The 26,053-nt window shown below is 39.4% G+C and overlaps 1 protein-coding gene across 1 annotated transcript in view; it reads left to right on the top strand.

The window, feature by feature from the left end:
* Positions 1-26,053, top strand: part of LPCAT2 (lysophosphatidylcholine acyltransferase 2) — a 54,630-nt gene that overhangs the window by 7,713 nt on the left and 20,864 nt on the right. Inside the window, exons 3-11 of the mRNA XM_019749780.3 lie at positions 2,069-2,286; positions 3,604-3,716; positions 5,620-5,680; positions 6,586-6,644; positions 7,987-8,021; positions 10,879-10,933; positions 18,990-19,072; positions 21,096-21,221; positions 22,561-22,714. Coding sequence (XP_019605339.3) covers positions 2,069-2,286; positions 3,604-3,716; positions 5,620-5,680; positions 6,586-6,644; positions 7,987-8,021; positions 10,879-10,933; positions 18,990-19,072; positions 21,096-21,221; positions 22,561-22,714 — 904 coding nt within the window. The remainder of the gene's footprint in view (positions 1-2,068; positions 2,287-3,603; positions 3,717-5,619; positions 5,681-6,585; positions 6,645-7,986; positions 8,022-10,878; positions 10,934-18,989; positions 19,073-21,095; positions 21,222-22,560; positions 22,715-26,053) is intronic.

The following is a 26,053-nucleotide window of genomic DNA, read 5'->3' as shown; positions in this document are numbered from 1 at the left end:
TGGACCAGGTATAGTATATGTATTCATTACTTCAGTGATTATTAGTCACAATTTAATTATTAATCAAGATAGCCTCGCTTTTTTGAACATTAGCATGGAGGCCGACTGGAAGTGCTTCTGAAGCACTATGTAGTTAGCATGGTGTTAGAGAATTCGACTGAGTATGTATTAATAGTCATTGGAAAAAGTTCATTCCTACTGGGCAGAACCAACTTGTGGCCATAAGTATGTCCCAAAAGTGAAGGCTTTTCACGTGGACTCCTTGGATTTCATAGGAATCCATAGATGGGTTTCAGGGCACTGTTGACATCTCTGAAATTGTGCACTTGTTTTTTTTTTTTTTTTTGTATGCAAGGGTCTATTCCTTCCATCCAACTCTCAAATGAGAATATGTCCTCCCAAAATTTTGAGAAGCACTGTTCTAGAAAGTTTTTAAGAAATATGCAATTTGCTGCTCAATTCATGTTCTAGTGAACAAATGTCACCATTAAGTGCAAGGCTAGTTTGAAGTGGAACTACATCCAAGGCTGGCAATGCCCCCAGGGAAATAATACCACCACAGTCCTTGCAACGCATACGCCCTTGATTTATAACACAAGATTGTGTGTCATTAAAAAGATGCTGCAAGAGACATTTTTTATCACTCACTGATTCCTTTCAATTATCTCTTTGGTTTTTATTGTTAATAGTTTTACGAAAACCTGTGATAGTGGAATAGTCTAAATATCCAGAAAACAGATGTAAATGTTGGAAAAGAAAGTTCTACTTTTGTCAATTAAGGCAGTATGTCTCCCTGCTCTCAAATAGGTAGCATTGGAGTTACCATGCAGCACTAGACTATTAGCCATTTTTTAAAAAACATTTAAATAGAAGCGTCTAATGACTCTGAATATAGGATACTTTGGAATGTCGTTGTCAGAAGCTACATCACTATAAATCGAAATTAGCAGGTGTGGTAACTCCATGAAAGGGTGAGCTTCTGATCTTTACATAAAAGACCTCAATTCTGAACTAAAGTGCAAAAAGGAGAGACACAGTTATTTCTCTGCAGCCTCTGGAAAAGTACTTGGTTTTGTGTGTCTCACGTCTTTTTACTGTGAAATAAAAGTCGGACCAACTTCCTCAGTAGCTACTTAATTGCTCCTTACTAGGTTATTACAAGATTGTTGAGAGAATTAAATAAGACGCCCATCTTTTAAAGTTCTCATTAGCTGTCTATGGGAGAGATGCGTAGTATTTTATATTCACGAAAACACCATATGCTTTATTCACATATTGAGAAGTCCATCCTCTGTTTGCCTTTCTAGGAGTCTGTTTTTGTTTCCCTACTCGCTTGAGCTTATCAAGGACAGAGACTGGACTTGTCTGTGTGTCCAGCACAGTTCCCTGGCACAGTTTGGTGAATTAATTAATCTTTAGTGACAGATTCTTTTTCAAAAGTAAGCAGATAGATTTCTGGCATTGTTTAATTGCATCACTGTTCCAAGGAAGTGAGATGGTGAATTCTCTTGAGTTTCTTGGTGATGTCTAAGAGCTGTCATCATATAGGTAACAAGGCTTACTGTTAAAAAATTCTCCCTAAATCACTTAGAAGACAGTTTCAACATGGGAGTTCTGAAAGTGTTTGGGAGATAGCACCATCTTCCTTAGACAGGTAGAGATCTCCCAAGGTGATTACTTTGAAGGGCAATTCTGATTTGAATTCCTCAGAGAGGATGTGTGTTGAAAATTCACTCTCTTCACTTTATAATCACAGAAGAATGGAGCCATTTATTGGCCACACGCCCTTGGGAAAATTACTTCTCTGTGCCTCAGTTTTCACACCTGTAAAATGGGGGATAATAATAAATAATACCTATTTCATAAAATGGGGCTGAGGATGAAAGACATTAATATATGTAAAGGATTCCGAATAGCGCCTGGCAGGAAGGGCTCCATGGCACTGTTAGCTCTGCTTCTTCACTCATAATTTAAAATGAAGTGTTCTGATATGTTTTGATTTTCGTACTGTGGTTGTTAGCTGCAATGACCAAAGCTAATTCTGTCTTTTTTATACGTATTTTCAAAGGAAAATGGCTCAACCAGCTTTGAAGTTTCTGGGTCATGTCCTGTTCTTTTCAATGGGATTTGTAGTTTCCGTGAAAGGAAAGATCGCAAGCCCTGTGGAAGCACCAATTTTTGTTGTTGCCCCTCATTCAACATTCTTTGATGGAATTGCCTGTGTCGTAGCTGGGTTACCTTCTATGGTATCTCGAAATGAGAATGTGCAGGTCCCTCTGATTGGCAGTAAGTACTTGTAAGATAACACAGGAGAAATATTTTCATGATCATGCTATAAATTTAAGAAAACATGTATAGTTTACTGGTAGACTTCTAAAATACTTTAAAATAACACAATATTTCAAACATATTTCCTTTCTTTTAATGAGGTACTATATTCCTTTCTTTTAATGAGATACTAATGAATTTATGAAAAAAGATTAGAGACTTCCCTATATATGTACCCTTATAATTCTTTTAAAATCTTACCTCAATCACTGTACCATTGCAGCTTTCTGTTCTTGTATATGAAAGAGCAGTTTTTCCCATACCAAACTTGCTTGATTTTTTTTTTTTTTTTTGAGAGAGAGAATTTTACAAAAGAATTTGTGAAAACAATGGTACGTGCTAATTTATGAATTTCTCTTCAGGGTATTAGGCTGATAAACACACTACGTTTTTTTCTCTTAACTCTGTTTTCTTCATTATTGTCCCCAAATGTCCACGAGGGACCCACGTGTAACTCTTTGAAAATTATGATGTGGAACAATAAGTGCTTCCTGCCATAAAAAATAATGAAGCAAGGGCAGTGTTTTTCCCACCAGATGCTTGGGTCTCTCCCTAGGGTATTAGTCTCCATGTAACTGCTCCCAATCGTCCCAAGGTCATAGCAAGCATCAAATGATGAGAGAGTGGGTGTGAAAGTTTCCTGATGTTGCCTTGATACTCTGATGAAATAATAGTTGTTCTTGCAGCTAAGAAAGACACACACTCTTTTCTTTTTTTCAATGGAACTCCCTGCTTTGTGTAATAAGGCGTTTCCCTGAAAAATTGTGTAGCAATAGATTTTTGGTAAATTGAGATTTAGTTTGCAGAGGCTAGGATGTTATGTGTTTAGAAGACTGTTGGGCTGAAAATTTTTATAAAATGAATAATAATTGCTTCCTACTCCTGTGTACTAGGAATTCACATCATCAGTTTTCAGGATATCCCTAAAATAAAACAAGAGAATCATGTAGTACATTCCAAAGGTCTAATGTCAACTGAGGAAGAAGACATTTAGCAGAAAATTGCATTTGCTACTTTTCATATTCCTGCCGCTAACGTCTGTTAAATCAATGAAATATTTTTAGGCATAAATATCCACCTCCCCTTTCGAAACTGGAAGCTTTAAATTAGGGTTGTTTTTCTTTTTTTACGTTGTCATTTTTTTTATATGCTGTCATTTTAATTTTGCATAAAATTTGTTTTATGATTTATTCAGTATTATTTCTTTGGTAGCTTTAGCAAAAAAAAAGAAAGAAAAAGAAAAAACCTGGTTGTGAATTTTCATTTATTTTAAAGGACTGTTACGGGCTGTGCAACCAGTGTTGGTGTCCCGTGTAGATCCGGATTCTCGAAAAAACACAATCAATGAAATAATAAGGCGAGCAACATCAGGAGGGGAATGGCCCCAGGTAAAACACAGTAGGTGTTGATTTAAGATACTGAGAGTTCATTTATTGTACATTTGTAAGTGTATTCATTTAGATCCACAGATAGCAGTGTCTTGGGGACACCTATGCCAGATGTCTGTAGCATAATAAAAGCAGAATAAATGAGTGAGCATTATGAAATCCCCTTCCCATGAGATACTCCATGGAATTAAATGTATCATCCTTTTCTATTCTCTAAACTCTTTGAACCGATTTTTACTTTGTGTTACAAAAAGTCATTCTCTACCTCTAAATTTACCTTTTAGAAGGTGAAATGGTAATGCTCAGTTGTACTCAGCAACATGGTGGGCTTACTGAAGAAATAATTAAGATCTTTAATCTTATCTGAAATGTATTTAGATAGTGCTTTTCAGTTCAGGGGGGCATGTCAGAATGTCAGGCCATGCAGAACATTTTCAAACTTCGCCATCTCACCACCCCTTTCCTCTGCGATGAATGATTTTTGAGGGTGAGAGGGTGGCAACATTTATGGGATAAAGAAAGCCTCATGGGTGATGCCAATTAGTATTCCTCTACCTTTGCCCAGGTGAAAACAAATGATCGCTAGCAGAACTAATGGTCTCACGATGATGTGTAGGTGTTAGAATACCCAGAAGAGTATGACCAACCATTAGGTTTTAGGAACCAAGGCAAGTGAGGAATGGTTAAAAAAGTGACTGGAAAGAAATGGCATTTGGAGTAAGGGTTTTAGATTTTTCTTTTTGGGCCCAAGAAATGTATCTAGGACTGGTAGATGAAAGTTAACACATAGGTAGATTTCAGCCCATTTTACTCATCTCGAGGAACTTTTCTGTCCAGAAGTAGAATGGTCTGCTGGGGAACCCTTTTCTGGAATTTTCAGGCATTAGCTAAGCAACCACTTGGGGGGGATATTGTAGAAAGAATTCAAGCATTAGAAATGCTAGATGCCTTTTCATGCCCCTTCCAGCTGTAACGCTTTATGATTCTTTGTTAATAGAGTCGCTATAGACTTTGCACTGAGTGAATCATATTTGCTATTGTATCTCATTGTCATAGGAAATGGACTTTTTTTAATTGGAAGATGGAATTTCACCTATTCATAATTTTATTTTACAAATAACCCGTTAGGGTGACAATTTGGCCTAATGATGTTTTCTTGCTCTAATTATTATACAACATATGTCACAAACTACTGGGAGTGCAGGAATTTTCTTTTTTGTTTTATGTACTTAGTAATGTATGCATTGCTACATTCTAAATCCTTCTGAAAATCAAGCTATTTATTCAGCTAATGGAAACTACCTGTACTGCATGTCGTTCACATGGAAAACAAAAAGGAGTAGGTAAAAGCTAAAAACACTTTCTCAAAAAAAGATATTAAATTGTGTTTCGTATGTCAACTGATTCAAGGAAGCATAAAGCATGTTATAAACAGTCCCTCCTTTTTCCTCAGTACATAAACTGTATGTTGTGGGACTGAGTATCATTTAATGTGAAAACTGAAGCAAAGAAGTAGGAAATTATTTGGTTAAGGATGTCTGAGCAGTAGAAGGAAGAATTTAATATTGCCCGACTGTACGCCTTGAGCATGACTTAGGTCTACATCTTCTTTTAAGTCTATTCAGATCTTAAATATCATCATTAAGAAACCATGGCTACGTGTATACTGTATTCAAAGCTCTAAGACGTTTTCTAATTATCTTAATGGTCAGACTACACTTGTTTCAGCAAAAAGCCAAATACCTGTAATCTGATTCTGGCTTTCATTAGACTCAAGGGTTAGCCTTTTATTTCGTCTTTGTTATATAAGAATTGGCAGCTATTTGTGAAGCAATAAGAAAGCGAACAACGAGTTAACCTATTAATTAGACTGAAATATTAAATCTATTCCTTTTCTCCCAAGATACTAGTTTTCCCAGAAGGTACTTGTACGAATCGTTCCTGTTTGATTACTTTTAAACCAGGTGAGATAAATTAAATTATGTATTGTGACAAAGCAGTATGAAGATTTCTCAAATGATTTGCTAGAAATATATAAAATAACTATGTTTGCCCTGAGCATTTCTTCTTTTCTGATAGAATGTTCTAAATGTTATGAATCCATAGGACTTACTCCTTTACCTTCTCTTTTGCTATTATAGCCCCTTCTACCTTGGAGTGTCTGTGTCGGGTGTGTGTGTGTGTGTGTGTGTGTGTGTGTTGGAGCAGAACCAATCAATGGCAGATTTTTCTTTTCCTCCAAGGATACTGTCTGAAACACATGGGGTTCTGTGTTATCAAGTAGAAAACCTATTTCAATTATCATTACAATACCTTCAAATGCCTTCCAAGTTTCTCTCTTTTTCTTTTTTTTTTTTTAAATATTATCAAGTCGTGAATTTCACAGTAATGTGTAATTTCATAATAATTGGCACTAATTTACAATGTTTCTGTATTAGCTGCCAGAATACTCAGAGCCAGGTTAGAACTTAGTCTGGCAAGCCTGGACGTTTTGGCCTCAAGCATTTGGTTTCATCTGGATTTTCTTCTCCTTATTTCCTCTTTGTCTTGGTTTTTGTCAGTACTTAAAAAACAAAACAAAAAAAACACCTGTTAAATAATAGGTATCTGGAACATGAAAACAAGTGTTGATGTAAAGAGAAATAAATACTGAATTGCCTTAGGTACATTTACTATTTTGTTCACATAATTCTGAATTTTAAAAATCTCTCATTTTGGTAAACAGTAGGGATTTACTAACGTTTGGCAAATAATTTACGTGTAATTCTTAAGACATTCAGTACATGTGCACCATTTATTATGTTCGCCTTATTTGTAAAACTTGTATTCATAGAAAGAACATGTTATAACATCTCGTTAATGGTTACAGGAGCCTTCATTCCAGGAGTTCCCGTGCAGCCAGTCCTTCTCAGATACCCAAACAAGCTGGTAAGCATCGTGTTTCACTACGGGAAGACTTTCAAACCTTCCAAATATCACACATTCTCTAGGACCCCTTTTACTATTTGAAAAAAGTTATGAATAGACCAATGGTGGAAGCAGGTAGGGAGGACTCACGCTCCTTGCCACATTTAGTTTTTAAAAGTTGGCCAGATGGGCATGCAGTTGTGGATAACAGCATTCCAGGCTGAGTTTGCTCCTGTTGAGCTATAGGAAGACATTTCCTTGGCTCCTCCCCTGTTGTCGCTGTGATGGTATGACTAAGTGTCCGATTCAGGGTCGCATTAGAAAACTTGCATAAATGTGCGATGTTTATTAAGCCTAGAAGGAAACTTTTCCTGATTCAATCAATAATCATTCCTGGTTTAGCAAGACTGAAGTAGCAGGTTAAATTGGGGATAGGCTTGGTGTTTAATGATTGCCTCAGTACTTACGAGTAGCTGTGTGACTCTTGGCAAGTAGCTTAAGTAAGCAAATGTCTGGGAAGCACCTAACATCCTATAGCCAGTCCACAGCTGGCTCAGGAGGTAGTCCCTTCTGCTCCCGCTAGGTGCATTGTTGTCTTCTGGGTATTGATTATGCCACCATTTCCCTAAACGTAGGTTTTTGGAGGATGTTTTGGTTCTAAGAGGAACTTTATTTACTAGGGAATTTATACCAAAAGGCAAGATGTAATTGTTAATTATCTGTGTTATTTCAGATTAAGAGTTCTTGATCAGTTCAGCTTTCGATTCGGTGACTAGTTTGTCGATCGTGGACATCTGTAATTAAAAAATTAAAATCTGCCAAACTTACTTATTATTGTACTTCTGCCTACGGGTTTGCAGTTGTCGTTTATTCAGATTCTTTCACTATGTACTTCTTTCCTCTTTCTTCCCCATAATTTTTTTTGGCAGTGGGGAGAACTGATATAGTCTGTCCTTTCACTATGTAGTACTATAATATTTTCTCCCACATAACCCTATTTTTTGGGTGAGGGGGAGAACTGGTGTATTCTGGTTTTGTAAGTAAATTATCCAGATGTGTTCATAATAGGAGAAAAATCGGTAAGCATGCACAATAGTTTTTTTGTGTGTGTTTCTTTTTTTAAAATTCATATCAACTTAATTCCATAAAAAGATAGGTAGTTACATATGGAAAACAGCTCTTTGCCATGGAGACATAATCCAAGGGCAGTGATGTCTAAGAATGATGATGTGCTTGTTTTACTTTTCAACATACTGCTTTTAATTCAGAAAGGAAATACGTCAATACCAATATTAAAATAGTCTTTGTTTTATGTGGTATTTTTTCCTCTGAACTGACAGTTTAAATATTTTTGTTGTCGTAGGATACTGTGACGTGGACATGGCAAGGATATACATTGTAAGTCGCTCATATCTATTATTTATAAAGTAAAAATTTCTAATCAGATCCTTAAATCTTGTAACTGATAAATATCTATAGAGAACGTAACTATCTTTCCCATTAACACCCAGGGTCTCCCACGTGCAGAATTCTAGTTTGTCTGTCATGTTCTGATCGGTCTAAAAGTGTTGATCTACCAATTCTTAACAAATATTTCAGTGACCTAGTTTGTATCATCCTTAGCTCTGATTCTGTAGTTTCATTTTCATTGCAGATTTAGCATTATCTAGTGTCTCCATCGTTGTGTTACGGTATTGGTTTCAGCAATCTAGAGCAATTTAGTCCTATGGCCTGAAATTGTTGTGATGTGTCTGAGCTGAGTTGAGAAAATGGCTAACCAAGCTTTCAGTTCTGTTCTTGGAAGTGAAAAGCACAGGGCTCAGCAGTTTCTAAAAACCTTTAGGAGAGGAATACAGTTTCACTATTAAGCAAGCTGAAGTGAAATAAGCCTTTAAATAGAACAGAACATGGAGAGTCTTACTTTCTCTCCGGAAGCCTGTTTACATTTTGGTGAGAACCTGGATGTAAGGACTTTAGCCAGGGACTTTCCCAGTAATGCCTTTCGATTCTATTATGTACAGAATCCAGATAACCTTGTCCATGGGTTGCCAGTTAGGTGACAACCACTTGGAAATATTTAAAAGAAATTCATTATTTGCCTTCATGTACACTGTGGCCTTCTTAGATACCTTTTAGACAATCCAAACAACTTCTGAAAGTCAGATTTTTTTGCACTTTCAGAATGCACTCCATTGTGTGTGTGTGTGTATTTCTTTGAAATAATAAATTTAAATCATGATAGGTAACTGATGGGCCAACTGTGTCTGTTAAGTGTTTATTAATGTGTGAGACATTTTATGTTCCTCTTATGCTGTAGTCTTTGGGAGCTGAAGTTAAGTAAACGACACCAAAAATAGCATAAATTTTAAAGGATATCTAGACATTATGTTATCTCTAACTCTTCAGGAAATCAGTTTAGTCATTTGGCAAGAATACATGTTTCATGGCACCACTGGTTTTGGACGACTGTTTTTCAACTTTTATTTAAGGGAAAATTAGGAGAAACAAGTAGTGTGAGGGCATTTTAGAAAAAGACGTGCCTGCAAATTGGGTGGATAAAGTATTTGTATTTCCTAAGATGTCCGTGGAGCTTTTCCAAGGTAAGTTCCTGAAGGAGACAGTGACTTTGGGTTCACTGTTCAGTAAATAGGACTTTTTTTTGGCTTTGCAGCCGTCTGGATAGCTGTGGAGGTGAAACAGGAGAAGGTTTCTGGAAGGGGGATCAGGGTTAGAAAATAGAGGGCTTTCGTTAACCGAGCCTTCTAACTTAGGAAGTGTGTGATAAAGGGGAAAAGACAATAGGAGAGAGAACTCAGAAAAGAAAGAGAGGAAAACAGTATTTTCAGAGTTAAAGATTTCTTAGGACTTAAAAACAAACACAAAATCTTCAAAAGGCACCACTCTGTTTTGTCCAAATACCACGTTGCACTTACCTATGGGAACTCACATTTCTACCTTATCGTCTGGTCTACTTCATGATATATTTAGCGTTGTGTCTGTTACTTCTAAATCAGTTTCTCAATTGCCCTTGCCTCAGGTTCTAAGACATTCTGCACCAAAGCAGATATCCAAAGAGAGAGGAGTAATAAACTTAGGAAATAAACTTAGAGAAGGAGAAGCAAGCTATGGAAAAACTGTTTTATGTTGCTTGGTTTGTGTGTCATGTGGATGAGGTTTAATGAGATCTTAGGTGTTTTATTTATTTTTTACAGCATTCAGAATTTTCAGAATAGAATTATCTGCTCAAATCACTGAATCCCAAAGCTCAATTTAAATAATTAAAGAAATTATTATTTTATTGTAGATACTATAGATTGACTTTGCTTGCTAGGGGTGATAGGAAAGGATTTTTTCCTTTTCAAGATGAAGGTTTTGAGAACTGATACTTGTATTAACAATTTGTAATTAATTATGGAATTGGTAAACCTATTTCCTAAATTCCTTCTTTAACTAAATTCCTTGTTTAAATTCCTAAGTTTGTTTTGGTCTTAAATAAGTCTCTCCAAGTAATCTTTACAGATAAATGATATTTTAATTTCTTAATAGCAAAAAAAAAAAAGGTTTGTTGGTTGTTTTCATAAACATGCAGTGTAATCCACTCTGCCAGATTTCTGGGTCATCTCTCTAAATAAGGCTAAATAAAAAATCCGATAGAAATCTTATCCAGAAGCTGCAAGTTGGAACAACTATTTCAAAAATTATCTTTAAGAAGATTGGTTATAACCACCTTAAAGAAAGCCTTGTCTAGTTTTACAATGAAATTTGAACACTTTCAGAAAATTTCCCCATAATGAAAACATTTACTAGTAACTGAGACAATTATGATAAGCTTTCTACTTTTAAGAAAGACCCACTGATTATTGGTTTTTAAATATCAGAAAAGAGTTTAGTATTGTACTGTTCTACTCAGGAGCTTTCCTATAAACACATGTATGTACCTTCAAAGGTGGGCTTGGGGATTTTCTCTAGGGACTTAGGCCTAGGAGCCCGAGTCGTCAAAGAGACTTCACATGTGCAGTGTAGTCTGCTGAGCTATGTCTCTGATTCACAAGTACCATATGGCGTTGCATGTGGTGATTGAACTTTGAATGTCAAGAATAGTTGTCTCAGCCCAAGAAGTGTTATAACCACCCTGTGGCATTTATAAACACAAAATAGGTATAACGTGTGACATGGGTGCTGCATGTTTTGTGAAATAATGTTAGCGACACTTGTAACTCCCATATAAAGGGGACCCTCTCTTTCTTATCTTCAGCATTCAGCTTTGTATCCTTACTTGGTGCCAGCCCTTCACAAAGGTGGAAGTTGAGGTAAGTCCTTCACAGTGTGGCTGTGGAACTTGAAATTTGGCCTTTCCTTTTATTTTGAATTTCTTGTCTAGAGAGACCGAATATGCAAAGGTTGGAAGTTAAATCCACCGTCTTTAAAATAAGCCCTGTGTGCAAATTGTGTATCTAGACCCAGGCTATCAGATGCAGCCCTTAGAATTGTATTAAGAAACACCTCTAACTTCTGGCAACTCCTACCATGGAGTAAGCAGCCTAACCAGTCTGGCTGGTCAGATTTGCATTGCCTGTTCCTATCTTTTTATTCCTTTTAATGCTGACCTCTGCAAAGTTGAATGGTACACCTTCACACCCTGACAAAAGGAGCTCTAGAGGCTGGTGGGGCCCCACACTCCCGGAAGAGGAGGTTCTGCGAAAGCTGACAGGTGCTGCCTGGCGTGGGAGAAGCGCAGAGGCCAGAGCCCTGACTTTTGGACTCATTCTGCATAGGGAATGCCTGAGGAAGTCATACCTGGGGGCGCTCATATCATCAGTCACAGGACAGTCTTTTGGTTGGAGTTGCAGTGGCTGGTGAGGGGAGTGGGGGAGTAACTGGATCATTCTGAACATTCTAACCAGATTGTTAAGACTCTTAACAGAACTTTTCTTAGTTTCTAAGAATGATGTGGAATGGACCCCTGAATTCAAAATCTAGTTGGTTCCAGTGATACCCCCAGGTAGCTGCTGAAGAGAGAGGTCAGAGACAGATATATGTATGTAAATGTAACCCTTCCTCTAAATGGTTCCTTCCTCTAAATTTACCCCTCTCCCGCTAAAACAAGATCTAGCAACAGATGTGGAAATGCACATAGAACTGCACTTTTATGTGTAGCGTATACATCAGGGGTCAAACTGCGTTACGACACAAGCATGCAAATTCCTCAGTTTTTTACCTTGACCACTATTACCACGTTTTCTTTCCCTGTCATGGCTGGCTTTCTTTCTTTCTTTTTTTTTTTCCCCTTTTATTTTTTTGTTTCTTTTCCTTTCCTTCCTTTCTCCCTCCCTCTCTTCCGTTCTCTCCTTTTCTTTCTTTCTTCTTCCTCCCTCCCTTCTTTTTCAATTACAATGTTTGTATTCTCTAGCCCATTCTTAGACCTGTTTGGATAATATATTCTGGCAAAGAGAAGAATATGTCCTTTGTTCAATAACTTCACGAACAAAATGGCTTTCAAACAGTTTCAAATACCTGCATCAGAAGGGATTTTTGATGCCTTAGAATTGTGTTGCAGGGAAACAGGATGGGAATTTGCGACTTCAAATTTGGTATTCTTAGTTTAATCATAGTATTTTAGATTTATGATGCTCCCTTTCACGCAGGGGGCTCCTAACAACTTCATGATTTTTGAATATTTTAATTCCCTACTGTGTTGATGAAACTGAAACTGCATGCCAGCAGCTCTTCGGGCTCTAAGCATATCCACACCCTGGCTCAAGGCTGGACCCTGTCTCTGACGCGCCAACCTTTCCACCATGTCTGAGGAGGCTCAACGTGTGCTGCCCCAACACATGGTTTAGTTAGCAGTCTCAGCTCACTTAGCTGCACCACTTTCAGCTATCTTGGTTGTTCAGTGGCCCCCATCTCTCTTTCCTTCTTTAAAATTGATGGAAATCCTAGGTATTGTTTTTAATATATATTTTAGAACTTTGTGGATATTAATTAGGTGAACCTGATTCAAGATGTATTATTCGAGAATATGGCATGGGTTTTATGGTTTTTAAAATCAACTCTGAGTGGATTATTAAAGTGCCCTTTTAGACACTCTGCTATTATGGTCACAGGTTATCTCACTATGTTGACTGCTGTAGCCTTTAGTGTCACAAGTCTCCCATCAAAATGATGGCTGTCAAACTTTTTAACTACCCAAATCATTGGGCATCTAAAATCTAGAGAATGTAATATTGAGGAATATTTCCCTTACCTCTTCTCTTCTCTCGCGCTCTGCTTTCCAGACACAGAGACTTGTTTTTAAAAAGGTTATTGTTTTCTTGACTCTTTAATCTTAAAAATACAATGTAAGTGCCAAACCTCATGCCCTATATGATTGGTCTTCTGGAATCCTTGAACAGTGCTGCCGTGTGCGTCTGCAGAATGGCTCTACTCAAAGTCATCGGCCAGCCACTTCACAAGTGTATGGCTTAGGGGCATAGGCAATAAGATAGCTCGTGGGAAACATTCCCAAACATGACATAGATGAAGAGCCTGCCAATTTACCTCATGAGAGAGAAGACATGCAAAGTCAGACTCTGTAGCGCTATGTCGGCAGCTGCTAGTTTGTGAAGGGAAACATGGCCTGTACGTTACCTGTACGGTCCGCTTCCTTCATCAGAGGCCATATCTCAGTTGGCGTTCAAAGCATGTTGACTTTAAAGTCCACGCATTATATTGTAAATGCATCAACATTTTTTTTCTGTAGGCATACAGACATATTTTGCTTCAGGAAAGCTCCTTTGCAAAGCTTATGGTGAGCTTCTCGTGGCTCACATTAGACCTACAACACTTTATGGCAGGCAAGTCATTGCGTTAAGTAACAGAAAGAGATTTTCTTTTTTCGTTAAAGTTTTTTTCTGATTTAGGAAAGGATTGTCATTAATAATGAGTGTCAGGATCAACGTTTATAGATTTATATCACCTCTAAAGTCTCCAAAGAGCTAATTACTTAGGGAAAGTTCACATACATTTATGTAGTTTATTTAAATATCCAAATGCACTAAAATAATTTGCAGTTTTGAATCCAAAATGAGCCTTTTAGAAAACCTCCATTGCACAAATACACACACACACACACATACCACATCACATCACATCACATCACATCACAAACGTACTTGTTCTAACAAAATTATTTCTTCTGGAACGTGGTACAGTTCTGGAATTGGTAAGTCATAGTAGTAGAGAAATGGAGTGTTACAAAACGTGTGTTCACTGGGGTTTTCGTTTCAATCCTGCCACGACCTACCTGTATGTGCTTGAGCAAATTACGTAAACCCCTCTAAGCCTGTGTTTTCACTGGTGAAATGGGGATAACATGCATTTTATAGCGCTGTGAGAATTTAATAAGCTTACTTACGTGCTGGCACACAGCAAGTGTTTCCTAAGCATTAACTTATTTCCATTATCATCTAGATTTTTCTGTTCTTTTGGAAAGGAAGCAGCAAATGTTGTTCATAAGTCCCCTCCTTGTTTTGCTATTTGTCTTTTTGGAGACTTAAAAGGAGGATCATGGGAAGCACATTTGTTAAGAAGGGCCTGTTAAAATTCTTCTCTGTTACTCGGAAAAAGATGCGATTGTATATGTAGCGTTGCCATTCATCAGTCTTTCTCCTTCTCATAATCATATTTTTAGGAGAAAGGAATGTGCTTGATGTGGTCAGGAAACAATGAATAAACTAGTTTTACTGGGACGGAGGATTTGTATAAAGGACTGGCTCTGGATAACAGGTGGCCTACATAACAGGCTGAGGAATTTTTACTTTATCTTGTGAGCAGCCCAAGAGGAGGGAGGAGGCCTTGGGAGCAAAAGCGCAAGGAGAGGAGTTGGTGTGGAAGCAGGTCAGTTAGTCTCCTCCTCATCTGGGACAGGGTGGTGAGAGTCAGCATTCTGAAGGGGCCAGAGGACAGTGAAGTGAGGAGGGCAGTGGAGCTGTGCAGCCCAGGTGCGTGGGGAAGGGAATCGCAGTTTACACAGGCTGTTGTAGGGGAGGAAAGACGACCTCTCCTCACCTACGTTCAATGTCTGGGACTGTTAATATAAATATCAACCATATTTATATTATATCATCGATATTTTATTAATTAGGTTAATTAAGCATTAAACATTTTATTAATCACTCCACTAATTAAATTATTAATATTTTATTAATTATTTTAATCATTAGTATTTTAATCGTTGATATTAATACTGTATTATTAATATGAAATTCATTAATTTTAATATTATGTGCACAAGGGCATCATAGGGATAAAAAAGTGAGCCCCCACCCCAAAAAAAGTGGTGAGATTTGAGAGCTCATATACCATCTTAATAGAGGAAGTAGGGAGCAGGATGTAGGCCATGTAGGGAACGGAAATGAGTTTTAGGGAAGACAAATGGGCCCTTCAGAGACTAGATAGGAGATACTTGAGTGTGTGATAAAGTTTGTCTGCGTGTGATGTCGGCTTCTAGTCTCCTGGCCTCTGGTAAGAGTCAGTCCCTCTGTTGGATGAATCTCCCCAGGAGGGGATTTCTGACAATTGAGTTCCTTTTGGGGGATCTGTCTTTAGGCAGATAAGGGGTTCAGAGAAGTCCTCTCCTTGTATTCGTTGTTTTTCGAGTGCCTTCAGCTCAGAATAATCCATATACCAAAGTGGCGTATTTTGGGGTGGCCTGTCCTGACCTCCTTCACTGTCTTCTTTCTAAAGTTGAAAGTAAAGTGCCATTGAGATGAAAGTGGAATTGCAACCTGAGAAGCATGGACTGGGATGAAACAGTAAAATGTGATGGCAGGAGATCAAAACGGGACGTCAAAGGGTTGCCAGGCCGCAGTGTGGTGTGATTTAGGTTAAGTAACTTGGTGCTTCCCCACCACATGGACATTAAGAAAACAGACTCAGAATTAAAAATACAGATTTTGGCACACCTGCAAAGACAAAGGGAGATCTCCGGCAAAAAGAAAACAAATAAAAAACAATTTTTATATTTTGAGGCAGTGTGGTCACTGTGGGAAAAGAGCATAGTTTCCGAGCAGCTATGAGGACCCTGTGGGAGTTAACATGGATTTGTAGCAGCCTCAACCCATACGGTTTTGTGCACCCCGCAGCAGTCTGCAATAGGGGTGGGGTGGCAGGATCAGGAATGGGACCGCGGGTTTGTGCTCGGTGCCATGGGTGTGGCAGAAGTGAGAGATTGTAGATGACAGAAAGGCCCCGTGGGTGTGTCTGACCCCCTAAGACCAGCTGGATGGGCAGACAGATGCTGCAGGAGGGGCTGGGTAAAGAGGGGTGAGTGGCTTCTGAGCGTGGCCATCAGGTGCTCGCAGTCTAGGTCACACGAGGTGAGGGGAGAAGTAAATACTCCATGAGGGGAAGCTCTGCCGGAAGACCTTGTCAGAGGAGGAGATTAGAGTCATGCATTTGTTTCCGTGGCTGAAGCGGAGTTGAGAAGAGCATCTGTGGCCGGGTGCAGGGGCTGTGAAATCAAGATGTCACATGGACGGTCAGGGTGGCTACTGCATACAATGAAAGAAGATGGAGGTGGCAAGGAAAACTTGGGGACCTGAAGTCACTGGGGTATTTAGATGTGTCATCGGGGACAGTAATAGATAATGGCCATCCTGGCTCCCTATTTTTGGTTGATCTTCCTTCCCAAATAAAGGGTACGCTCGTGCTGTGAGCCTTGAGTGCAAATGTGCTATGGAGGGCAAGGTCTGACCCAGGGAGGGATGACTTGTCATTAGAATTTCCATTGCACTGCTTCTCAGGAGGCATGGGGGCCTCCAAGGCCCATGAGTGTCAAATCTAGACTTTTAATTATTTTGTCCTCTCAGTGGAATGTTTTTCCTCAAGAATAAAATGCCATGCCAATATGAGAGTTATTAAAAATCATTTTATGGAAACTATTACTTACACTACCAAACCCATAGTTCATTGTAGTATGCTTGGTTAACAGTATAGCTATAATTTATTTTTCAGGGGTTTCAGTATGTTCTTTCATGACCTGCAAATCGAGTGTGTTATAAATGATCATTTGGCTTTTTTTAAAAATAAAGAATTATATGGCAATTTAAAACTTTAATTTATTATACTATTTTGTTAGAGATTTTATGAACATTGATTTTAACATAGTGTTTTCTTCCTTGGATTTCATACTAAGCAAATATAAGGGATTTTCCTGGAACAGGACGGAAGGAATTTTTAGACATTTATTTGCAAAGATTGTTGCTCTGGATATATAAGTGATGTGGGGACCTCTGGTGGCTTAGTTTATTTTTCCATTTTCAAGAATAACGATACTAAGTAGAAAGCTAGATATAGAATTCTAGTTCGACAGGACCTTAGAGATTATCTAGTCAAACTTTTTTCATTTGACGTGAGAGGGAACTGAGGCCCAGAGGCTAAATGACTTTTCCAGGATCACACAGCAGAGTCCAGGCAACCGTGCTCTTTCTGCAGCCTGCCACGGTCCCTTGGAGAGGATGTTACAAAAAACAAACGTGCAAAGGAAAATGACATAGACTCATTATCCTGTGATTCCCATCCGGTCCATCCTAAAAATGCCACTTGGGTGCATGCTGTCCTCTACTTCCTCACGTCCTCTGTTCGTGGTCTTACTATCTCTCCAAGGTGATTGCAGATGCCCCTCTCAGGGGTTCCCCCTGCTCCTAGCTGCTTCCTCTTTGATTTATCCACTCCCTACAAAGTCATTGCTCAAAAGCTTGGACTGGGTCATGTCACTCCCTTGCTCATCTCTGAGTCACCATTGCCCGAGGCTTCTTAACGTGACTAACAGGACTTAAAAACTGGTCCACCTGTTTTCTGACAGGGGTGTTATTTTAGACAAATCTTTCTTTTAAACTGTGACCCTGCCACTTGTGTGTGGCTTTAGCTATATTGTGTATTCCCTTCTAGCCACATTCTTCTATCAAATGGAAATTCGATAGAACTTACTTCAGGGAAAGGTTAAGAGACTTAAAGGATGGGAGCTGTTCTGGGTGGATGTAGCTGATTGTCGCACATTTCTCCCCCGCTGTGTCGAGAACCCCTGGCGGGCAGGGGCTTCACTGGCAGGTCTTCAGGGCTTAGTGCAGGGCCTGGCACACAGATGCCTAAGCAATGTTTGCAGAATGGAAGTGGCCATGGAATCTTGAGCAAGTCATTTAATCTCTGTGAACCCCAATTCCTTGTGACTAAAACTGGGAGGGTTAAGGAAATGGAATAATGCCTGTAAAGCACCTAATGTGGTACCTGGTTCGTCGTTATCATTCAATAAGCAGGAGCTGTTGGCGAAATCATGTTTACCCTTAAAAAGCCAAGATCAACTATTACTCTTGTGTGTAGCCTCTTTGGCTGCTTTTCCCTGCCCCCTGACCAAATTAATCCTTTCCTATCCCTCACTGTCATACTCCAGGAAGGATGGGTTAGTAGGGAAAGCAAGGGTGTTAGAATCTGACAGACCTTTGACTGAATCCTGGCCTTGTGACCCGCGTGCCTTCAAAGAAGTTAATTAAGCCTGTCAGCCCTATCGGTAATCGGGGGTGATAAGGGTGGTGATACTTAGCACGTGTTACCTCGGTCTGTCCTGTTAGAATGTCTTCTTTAGAACAGGGAGAGAGTCCTCGTGACCTGCCCTGGTATGTAGTGGGTGCGCAAAACAAGTCATGGCTTCAATATGGCACCCAAACCTTGCTAATGTTAGAAAACTATGTATAAAAACGAGGACAGTACAAATGAGGCATCACAGACTATCGACTGGAGAAAAAAAGTTAAAACGTTAAATGATAAGGCAAAACGTGGGAGTGGGGAAAAGCTAGAAAGCCAGTACTAAGGGTTAAAAAAAAAAAAAAAAAAAAGCAAATGAAATGACAAAACATGAAGTTTGATCAAATGATAAAAATATGGCTGATACAGGAATGGATAGAGAAGGTTACAAAAGACAAAATAACAGTAATAATAACACTTTCACACAAAGGGATGGGAATGGTAGAAAATGCAGCTCTGAGACTGAGATCTTAGTAGCTACAGCTTTACAGCTTCCAGAACTCCAGACACTGGCTCATTTCACCCTCACCACAACCGGGGAAGTAGGTGGTCAGAGCCTTCCTTTTGGAGTCGAGGAGACAGTTCAGAAAAAGTACAGGACATATCACTTAACACACAGGGCGACCAGGGCTTGGCGGCCGCTCTCCTGAGTCCAAGCGCAGTGTTCTTTCCATTACATCCTATAACCTATGGGCTAGAAAGGCAGACTTCATTGAATGCTAGATCGCTTATGAATTAATGTATTTAGCATGTAGTGTCTGAGGCCTTTTCCAATTGTTACAGAAAAGTGTATTTGTCTTTTAGTTTATGCCTGTTCAAGTCCCGAGTGATGAAGAAAAAAGTGATCCCGTCCTTTTTGCTGGCCGAGTCCGGAATTTGATGGCGGAGTACGTGTCTGTATATGATCAAAATCCGTAGACAGATAGACTGAACATTATTAGTAAATAACATTTAACATAGCTTCAAGGTTTGGGGTTTTTCCGTACCTGAGTTCCTCATTCCCCAACTTCTTTTGGTAAGTAAAATAACGTGCCCAGGAGGAACATGGTGCCTGAGACAATCTACAAATACTGTCCCCAGCTGCAGCCCCAACCTAATAGAAATGTGTCTTTGCCAGAAGGGGTGCGGGAGGGTGCAGTAACCAGAAGAGAGCAGCCAGTGCCTTCCACACACAGGGTGGACTCTCCCAAGCTGGCCCTCACCATCACACGAAGCCTGTGACAGTGGTAGCGTTCCTCCCGCTGCCCACCTTCTGTCCCCCGGCCTCCATGGAGCTGCCAGGGCCGAGGGTTTCAAAGGCGTCAATGATTATAGCACCAAAAGGAGAACGTTTGCAAGGGAATACAACAGAGGCGTAGAAAAGGGAGAAAGTCACCCCATTCGGGGATGACTATAAATTGGGGATTTAGAAATTGCACAACATAAGGTAGATGTTTTTCTACACGGGAAGGAATTTGAACTGGCCACCATACTGATGAGATAAATCACCTCTCATCCTGCCATGAAAGAGCGTGTGTGACACCATGCACCACCGGGCAGCCTCACAGCCGTCCAGTGTGCACCCGCTCCCCGGGCACCACCTCTGCAGTCCTGTCCAGTAGTAGGTTTGCAGGCAATAGGCCAGTGGATTTTATTCTCTGAGTAAAAACTCGATGGGAACTCTGAATTCAGCTTCATAGCGAAATGTGGCTTTATAGCAAGCACGCACCTATATATTCACATATACACACACGCATATTCATAGTAATATTGCACAGCAGAATAACTTTATTTTCAAAAAAGAATAGATGTTTAGCAAAAGGAAAAAATTGTGTTGCGTGTATCTAGGTGTGCTTGTTTCAGTTACTTCCTTGTCCGGCTGCAGTTTTGCTCGTATACTACGTTCTTCCTTAGATTTTCATACCAGCTAATGTCCAAAAGTGAGGAACGAAGATAAGTATTACTATTTATTAATCAAAACATCCTAGTTGTAGATAGAAAAAAAGTTTTACTCTTACTGCATACATTGAAAATGTAATGTTCTTAGTAATGATTCAACAAAATCAAATACAGGGGAAGACATGATTTTATGATGTTCCCTGACTATCTGTGAATAAAAGCTTAGTGAAGAGGAATCTTCAGGGAGTTATTTCATGTACTGCACAGCCTTTCTTCTTGGTGCTCAGTGTTTTTTTAAGTTATTATTAATGTATATTTTTTTTTGCAAATCCAGGTCACTAATTATTAGCTCTTTCAGCTGGAGGCAGGGAGTTCGGGATGTGCTCTGCTTTGAGCATGGGGGATGTTTTAGCTTTGGAAGAAATAGGAACTTGTTATCAGTTCTCTTCCGTGTTTTTCGATGATTGCTATGTAGCAAGAAGGTGGTCTTCATGTTTTAAAAGATGAAAAAATGCAGATGGCTAGCAATTGAGGTTGTTTATTTATATTACATACAGATGCCGTTTATCTGTTTAAATGGTTCTTCCACGGGCCATGTTGGTTTGTCCTTAGAATAACCCCGTGGAATAAGTAATTCTTCCTACGTGCAGGTGAGAGCAGTGAGGCTTAGGTTAAGTGCCAGAAGGTGCACGGCTGGCGAAAGACCCCACCGGGACTCGAACCTATGTCTTCTCATCACTTTCCATGAGACTGACATCCACTGTTATTATTGTTACAGTAGTTAAACCACAGAGCAAAAATAATCAGCTGACAGAAGCATGCAGACATGAGGAGATTCACTCAGGCCATAGTAAGTCAGTGAGGAGGTAGTAGAGAAATACGTCTCTTTGGCAATAAAAAGCCAAAGCTGCCGGTTTAAAAAGTAGGAAATACGTTTCCATTTACTGTTGCTTGTTGACTAGTTCAGGCCAAATGAAAAATCATCACCTTTAAAAATTGTTTGAACTTCAGTTTGCTTTTTAATGCTTTTAGAGCTCTGGGAATTCCAGTCACAGATCACACGTATGAAGACTGCAGACTGATGATTTCAGCAGGACAGCTGACGTTGCCGATGGAAGCTGGCTTGGTAGAATTTACCAAAATTAGCCGGAAATTGAAGTAAGTATGTTTTTAAATTACCACGCTTTCATACAGGTGTCCAAAAGAGATCTGCCTTCTTGTATGTTTATTTTCGTTAATGCTCAGCCCCAGTGTTTATTAGGGAAGCCGGGGTTGTGAATGTATGTTCCATTCAGTTCGGCTGGTTTTGGTTTTTCAAGAACAGTTAACTGCAAATATGTGCATTGGTCATAGGAGACCAAGAGATAGTAAATGTGGGTGAGTACAGATCTGCCTCCCTTCTCACAAATGGCTAGGAAAAGTTTTCCATCCTGGCACCTTCTTACAAGAAGGACAGCATAATTGGATGATACTGGCCTGTGGTGATCACACCTCTTGTGAAATAGGAATCGACTTGTAGAGTAGCAATTCTGACTAAATTTGAAATACCCTAGACCTACCTTTTTCTTCTGGGTATGTAATTTTTTTTTTTTTTTTTTTTTTAAGGCAAAAACACCCCTTTGTGCTCTTATGATGTAGTTTAAACCATTTAGAATATTCCCTTTGAACTATCTGGTATGAAAGGTATGACTCCCCAAGTCCCCCTGTTATTACAGTTCATTCAGTTTTTATCCTTTTAGGGATTTGCAGAATTTATTGATTTAACAGACCCTGGCACCCTCCCTAGGAGGGAGCTGCAGAACCAGTATTAAAAATTATATTTTGATGATAACGGATACGGCAAATATTATCTGTATCTTCTACATAAAATGTTTTGATGTTATGTTCACAATTGTCCTATAGGTTTGAAAAGTTTAGATAGTCACTGAAATTGGAGACAAAAAAGTATGTGTTAAGTCACATGTTTCATCTCAAAGATAAAGTTTCTGATGTAAGCTATAGTACGTTTGCCAGTGTTAATCACCCTGATTTTTCATAACTAATATCAGAGAAAGTGTGTGTAGTCTAGCGAATCTCCCTATCACAACATTTTCTGACATATGAATTCATTATCAGCCTCATAGCTCCTTGAAAACAAAAGTTGTGTTTTTTTAACAAGTCAGTGAGTACTATTGACTAATTAAGTAATATTTAGATTAAAATGTGATTTCTTATTTTCTTCTCATGAGTCCTTTATTCTTCTACCACATTGCTCTTCTTCTCAGTTACTTTTCTTGCCCTCAGATATTCGGGGAAATTACAGTTACACTAATATCCTTTAAAAAATTAGAGGCCTAAGTACGTGTTCAAATGTACTTTAAAATACCCATTTTATTTTCCTTTTCAGTTTTAACACATAAAATATTTTTCCGCCAGACAAATGAATAAAACAATGTGCATCAAAATGTCACCTGGATTGTAAAGCGCTAATAACACGTGTTTGTAATTCTTTGTTTAGATTAGATTGGGATGGTATCCGTAAGCATTTGGACGAATATGCAGCTATTGCGAGCTCCTCAAAAGGGGGAAGAATTGGAATTGAAGAGTTTGCAGAGTATTTAAAGTTGCCTGTTTCAGATGTCCTGAGACAACTTTTTGCACTCTTTGACAGGGTATGTTAAAATTTGATCTTTAACACACAAACGTTTTTATGCTCCCCTCAGAGCACCAATATGGCAGGCAAGGAAAGCTTGTTAGGTCAGTGTTAGAAGAAGCAAGGCTGAGCCTAAGGAGTCATTGCATGATTTTGTTGTTTTCCCCTTAATAGTCATAATAATACGCGTGTGTGTGTATGTGTGTGTGTGTGGTTGTGTGTGTGTGGTGTGTGTGTGTGTGTGTTTTGCAACAGTTATGATAATGTCTATCTTAAACTCCAGGTCAGATATAAATATTGTGACAATGTAATCATGTTTGTAACTGGAAAGGTTTATATAACTGGCAAGAATTTTTAAATTTATGTCAAAAGTCATATATTGAGGACCTGGGTGGTACTATTCTATTCTGAAGGTTTCTGGACTTTCCCAAAAATGTGTGAACACCAAATAGATTTTATTTTCAAACAACATTTTATAACAAAGGTTTCCATTAAAGCTTGGCCACTTGCCATTATATTGGGGATACAATTTCCTGCTTTTGAATATATAAGTACATGAAATTAGATAACTGAGTTGTCAAAAAGTTGCCTTAGAAAAGTGTATCAAGATTTCAAGTTCTCTATTTTTTTCATTTGTTTTTCATATATAAAATTCACTCTTTGGGTTACAGATATATGAGTTCTAACCAATGTATAGAGGCATGTAACTACTACCAGTACTCTCAAGATACGCAACAGTTGCAAAACAGGATATTTTGCAAAGAAATGATAGCTCAAGGACAGAAACCAGGACAGGCCTTTTTTTCTCTCTTTTCAGAGCACTCTCTTGTTCTCAGTGACTTACTCTGTAATCACATAGATGGACTATCTTTAACGAGTGCATCTCGTTATGCAGTTAAGCAGCTTTCTCCTGTATGTGGTGTGCGGACCTCTCTCCTGGGCTTGCTCGCAGCATCCAAATAATCTGTCCTTGTGCATGAAAAATAATCTTCACTGCGCCGTATGGCAGTACCGCTGTGGTACAACTACAACGTGTAATGAAGATTTCGGGGAAAGGAGAAGAAAATTATTGGCTATAACTGTGCAAGTTGGGAAGACAAAGGAACTTTTGTGCTGTTACTAGTGTTTCTGGGAGATTTATGTAGCAGCTCCCAGTATGGCTCTAGAAACTATGCAAGTAATTTTAAAGAAAGTTTCTACAAAGTCGAACTTGGTGGCAGGAAGGAATGTGGCAGGGACATGCAAATGAGGACAGGAGATGGGGACGTGGGAAGTGACATGAACAGGGACCAAGGGGGAGGTTTAGAGCGTATCTTAGACTTCCTGCTCATCGTGATTTTTATTCAAAATTAAAAATAGTATCTATAAAAGTTGCCCTCTCTTTCAGGTGTCAGACTGTCACAACTGGCAGTTACAGGGTTGTTAGGACACCAGTTCTGTCTTTTGGTGACTGATGCTACCTGCCACCAGCCCCATTGTTCCTAGTGCACTGTTAAGTATGGGAAGATTTGGGAGTGGGGAAGGGAGTGTGAACCAAGGATTAAAAGAACCCCTAGTTAGCTGATTGACTGACTCTGAACTGGAGAAGACAACTGGCTCCAGGCAGTCAGAAGACGGGTGAGCGTCTGTAGCCGATTTGGTCAGTCACGTTTCTGCACGGGCTGTTTCAGTCAGCTGGCTCAGGTATCAGTGATAAGTGTGAGTTTTCTTCACTTCTTTGTATAGTGTGACTTGGCTTTAGATAGAGACCACAAGCTGGTCTTAAAAGCACTTTTCTTTTGCTCTCCAACATACTGGAAGGTAGAGAAAATAGTCTGGAGAATTAAAGACTAATGCATTTGACCTTCCTTCTTTCCTTCTTTCCTTCCTTCCTTCCTTCCTTCCTTCCTTCCTTCCTTCCTTCCTTCCTTCCTTCCTTCCTTCCTTCCTTCCTTCTCTTTTACCCCCTCTTCCCTTCTTCCCCTTCTTCCCCTCCTTCCCTGACTCCCTGTCTCCCTGTCTCCCTCTCTCTTTCCTTTTCTGTTTTTAACATACCTGCATGTCTGTGCTTGTGTAGGTTTGCTTCGTTTTGAGAAGACGTTGAATTATGCACTTGCTGCCACGCCCTGTACACATACCCACTTCCATGCCAGGCTTATTTTTTCAGTCTCTTTAAGTGATTGAGCTGGGGAATTTTCAGTGGGAAAGACCAGGAAGTTCAGTAACTTCCTAGTTTGTTTCTCTCAGAGTAGCTTATCTTGCTAAACTCAATGCCTCAGGAGGGGTGGGGGCCAGAGGGAGGAAGGGTGGGAAAGAGAAAGGGGTGGGGAGTTCCTGTTGCTCTTTCAGTAGCTATCAATGTTTGCAGCGCCATGGCTCCCACAAGCCCTTCCCATGCTCTTTTCCTACTTTATTTTCCTTTTCCTTCTCCTTCTTTTCCTCTCTCAATCTTTCCCCAAGTCCAATGTAGTTGTGCTTGGTATTTGGGGGATGGAGGAGAGACCTGAATATCTCCCCACATTCCTTTTCTCTTTTTTCCCACTTACATTCTTGGCTCGTCTTCAAAAACATCATCATGGCTTTTGTTTCAATTTGTTCTAAAAAAATATGCTATCTATTTAGCTCCTTCTGAGATTCTGACATGGTCTTTTAGATTCTCAGATATTTAACAGCAGGTAAGGTCCAACAAAAATGTGATATTCATGATCCAAAGCATGGGATAAGTCACTCCTTCGGGATAATTCCCTTTGGAGAGGTCCAATCTTTGCGGGGGAAAAAGAAAAGGAAAAGAAAAAGACCCTTTACATCTTTAGGTTCAGTGTAGCTTCTTTATTTTCATGAATGTATACTGAACTCTCTAGATCAGAGGATAACTTGGGAGTAGTCAAAAGTCCAGAGGAATTAGGGTTGAGGGCTGAGACAATAGTTTAAAACATTGTCTTCTCGACATTTTTTGTATTCACAATTCAGTGTTAAATACTACGTTTTGTGGCAGCACACTTGGAGAGATTTAAATACACTTACTGGGTTAAGAAACCGCTCTGTCTAAATCAGGAATGATTATCAGACAGTCATTTTTAGAGCTACAACAATGTCTGGCAATGTCCATGCCAGCATCATCGTTCCTTCCCCCCACCTCACCCCCGTCATCACAGTTACTGAGAAACCCATGAGCTGCCCGGCCAACAGTGTCTTATACCCCTGGGAGGCAAGTCCTCAAGTAGTTTAGTATGCATGTCATCTTTGTTGCTCGTTTGACAATACACCGTGTTATCTGCCTCTGACCTCTTACTAGTAGCCGAGTCGTATCTCTCCTGCATTGCATCTCACCATACATTCAGCTTGCTGTCCCACCTGACACATATCACCATCATGGTCT

This window comes from Rhinolophus sinicus, chromosome 8 (assembly GCF_057876585.1).
Source record: "Rhinolophus sinicus isolate RSI-liver-muscle chromosome 8, RSI-T2T, whole genome shotgun sequence".
In the NCBI taxonomy this organism is placed as follows: Eukaryota; Metazoa; Chordata; class Mammalia; order Chiroptera; family Rhinolophidae; genus Rhinolophus; species Rhinolophus sinicus.
This window is presented reverse-complemented; position numbering and strand designations above follow the sequence as displayed.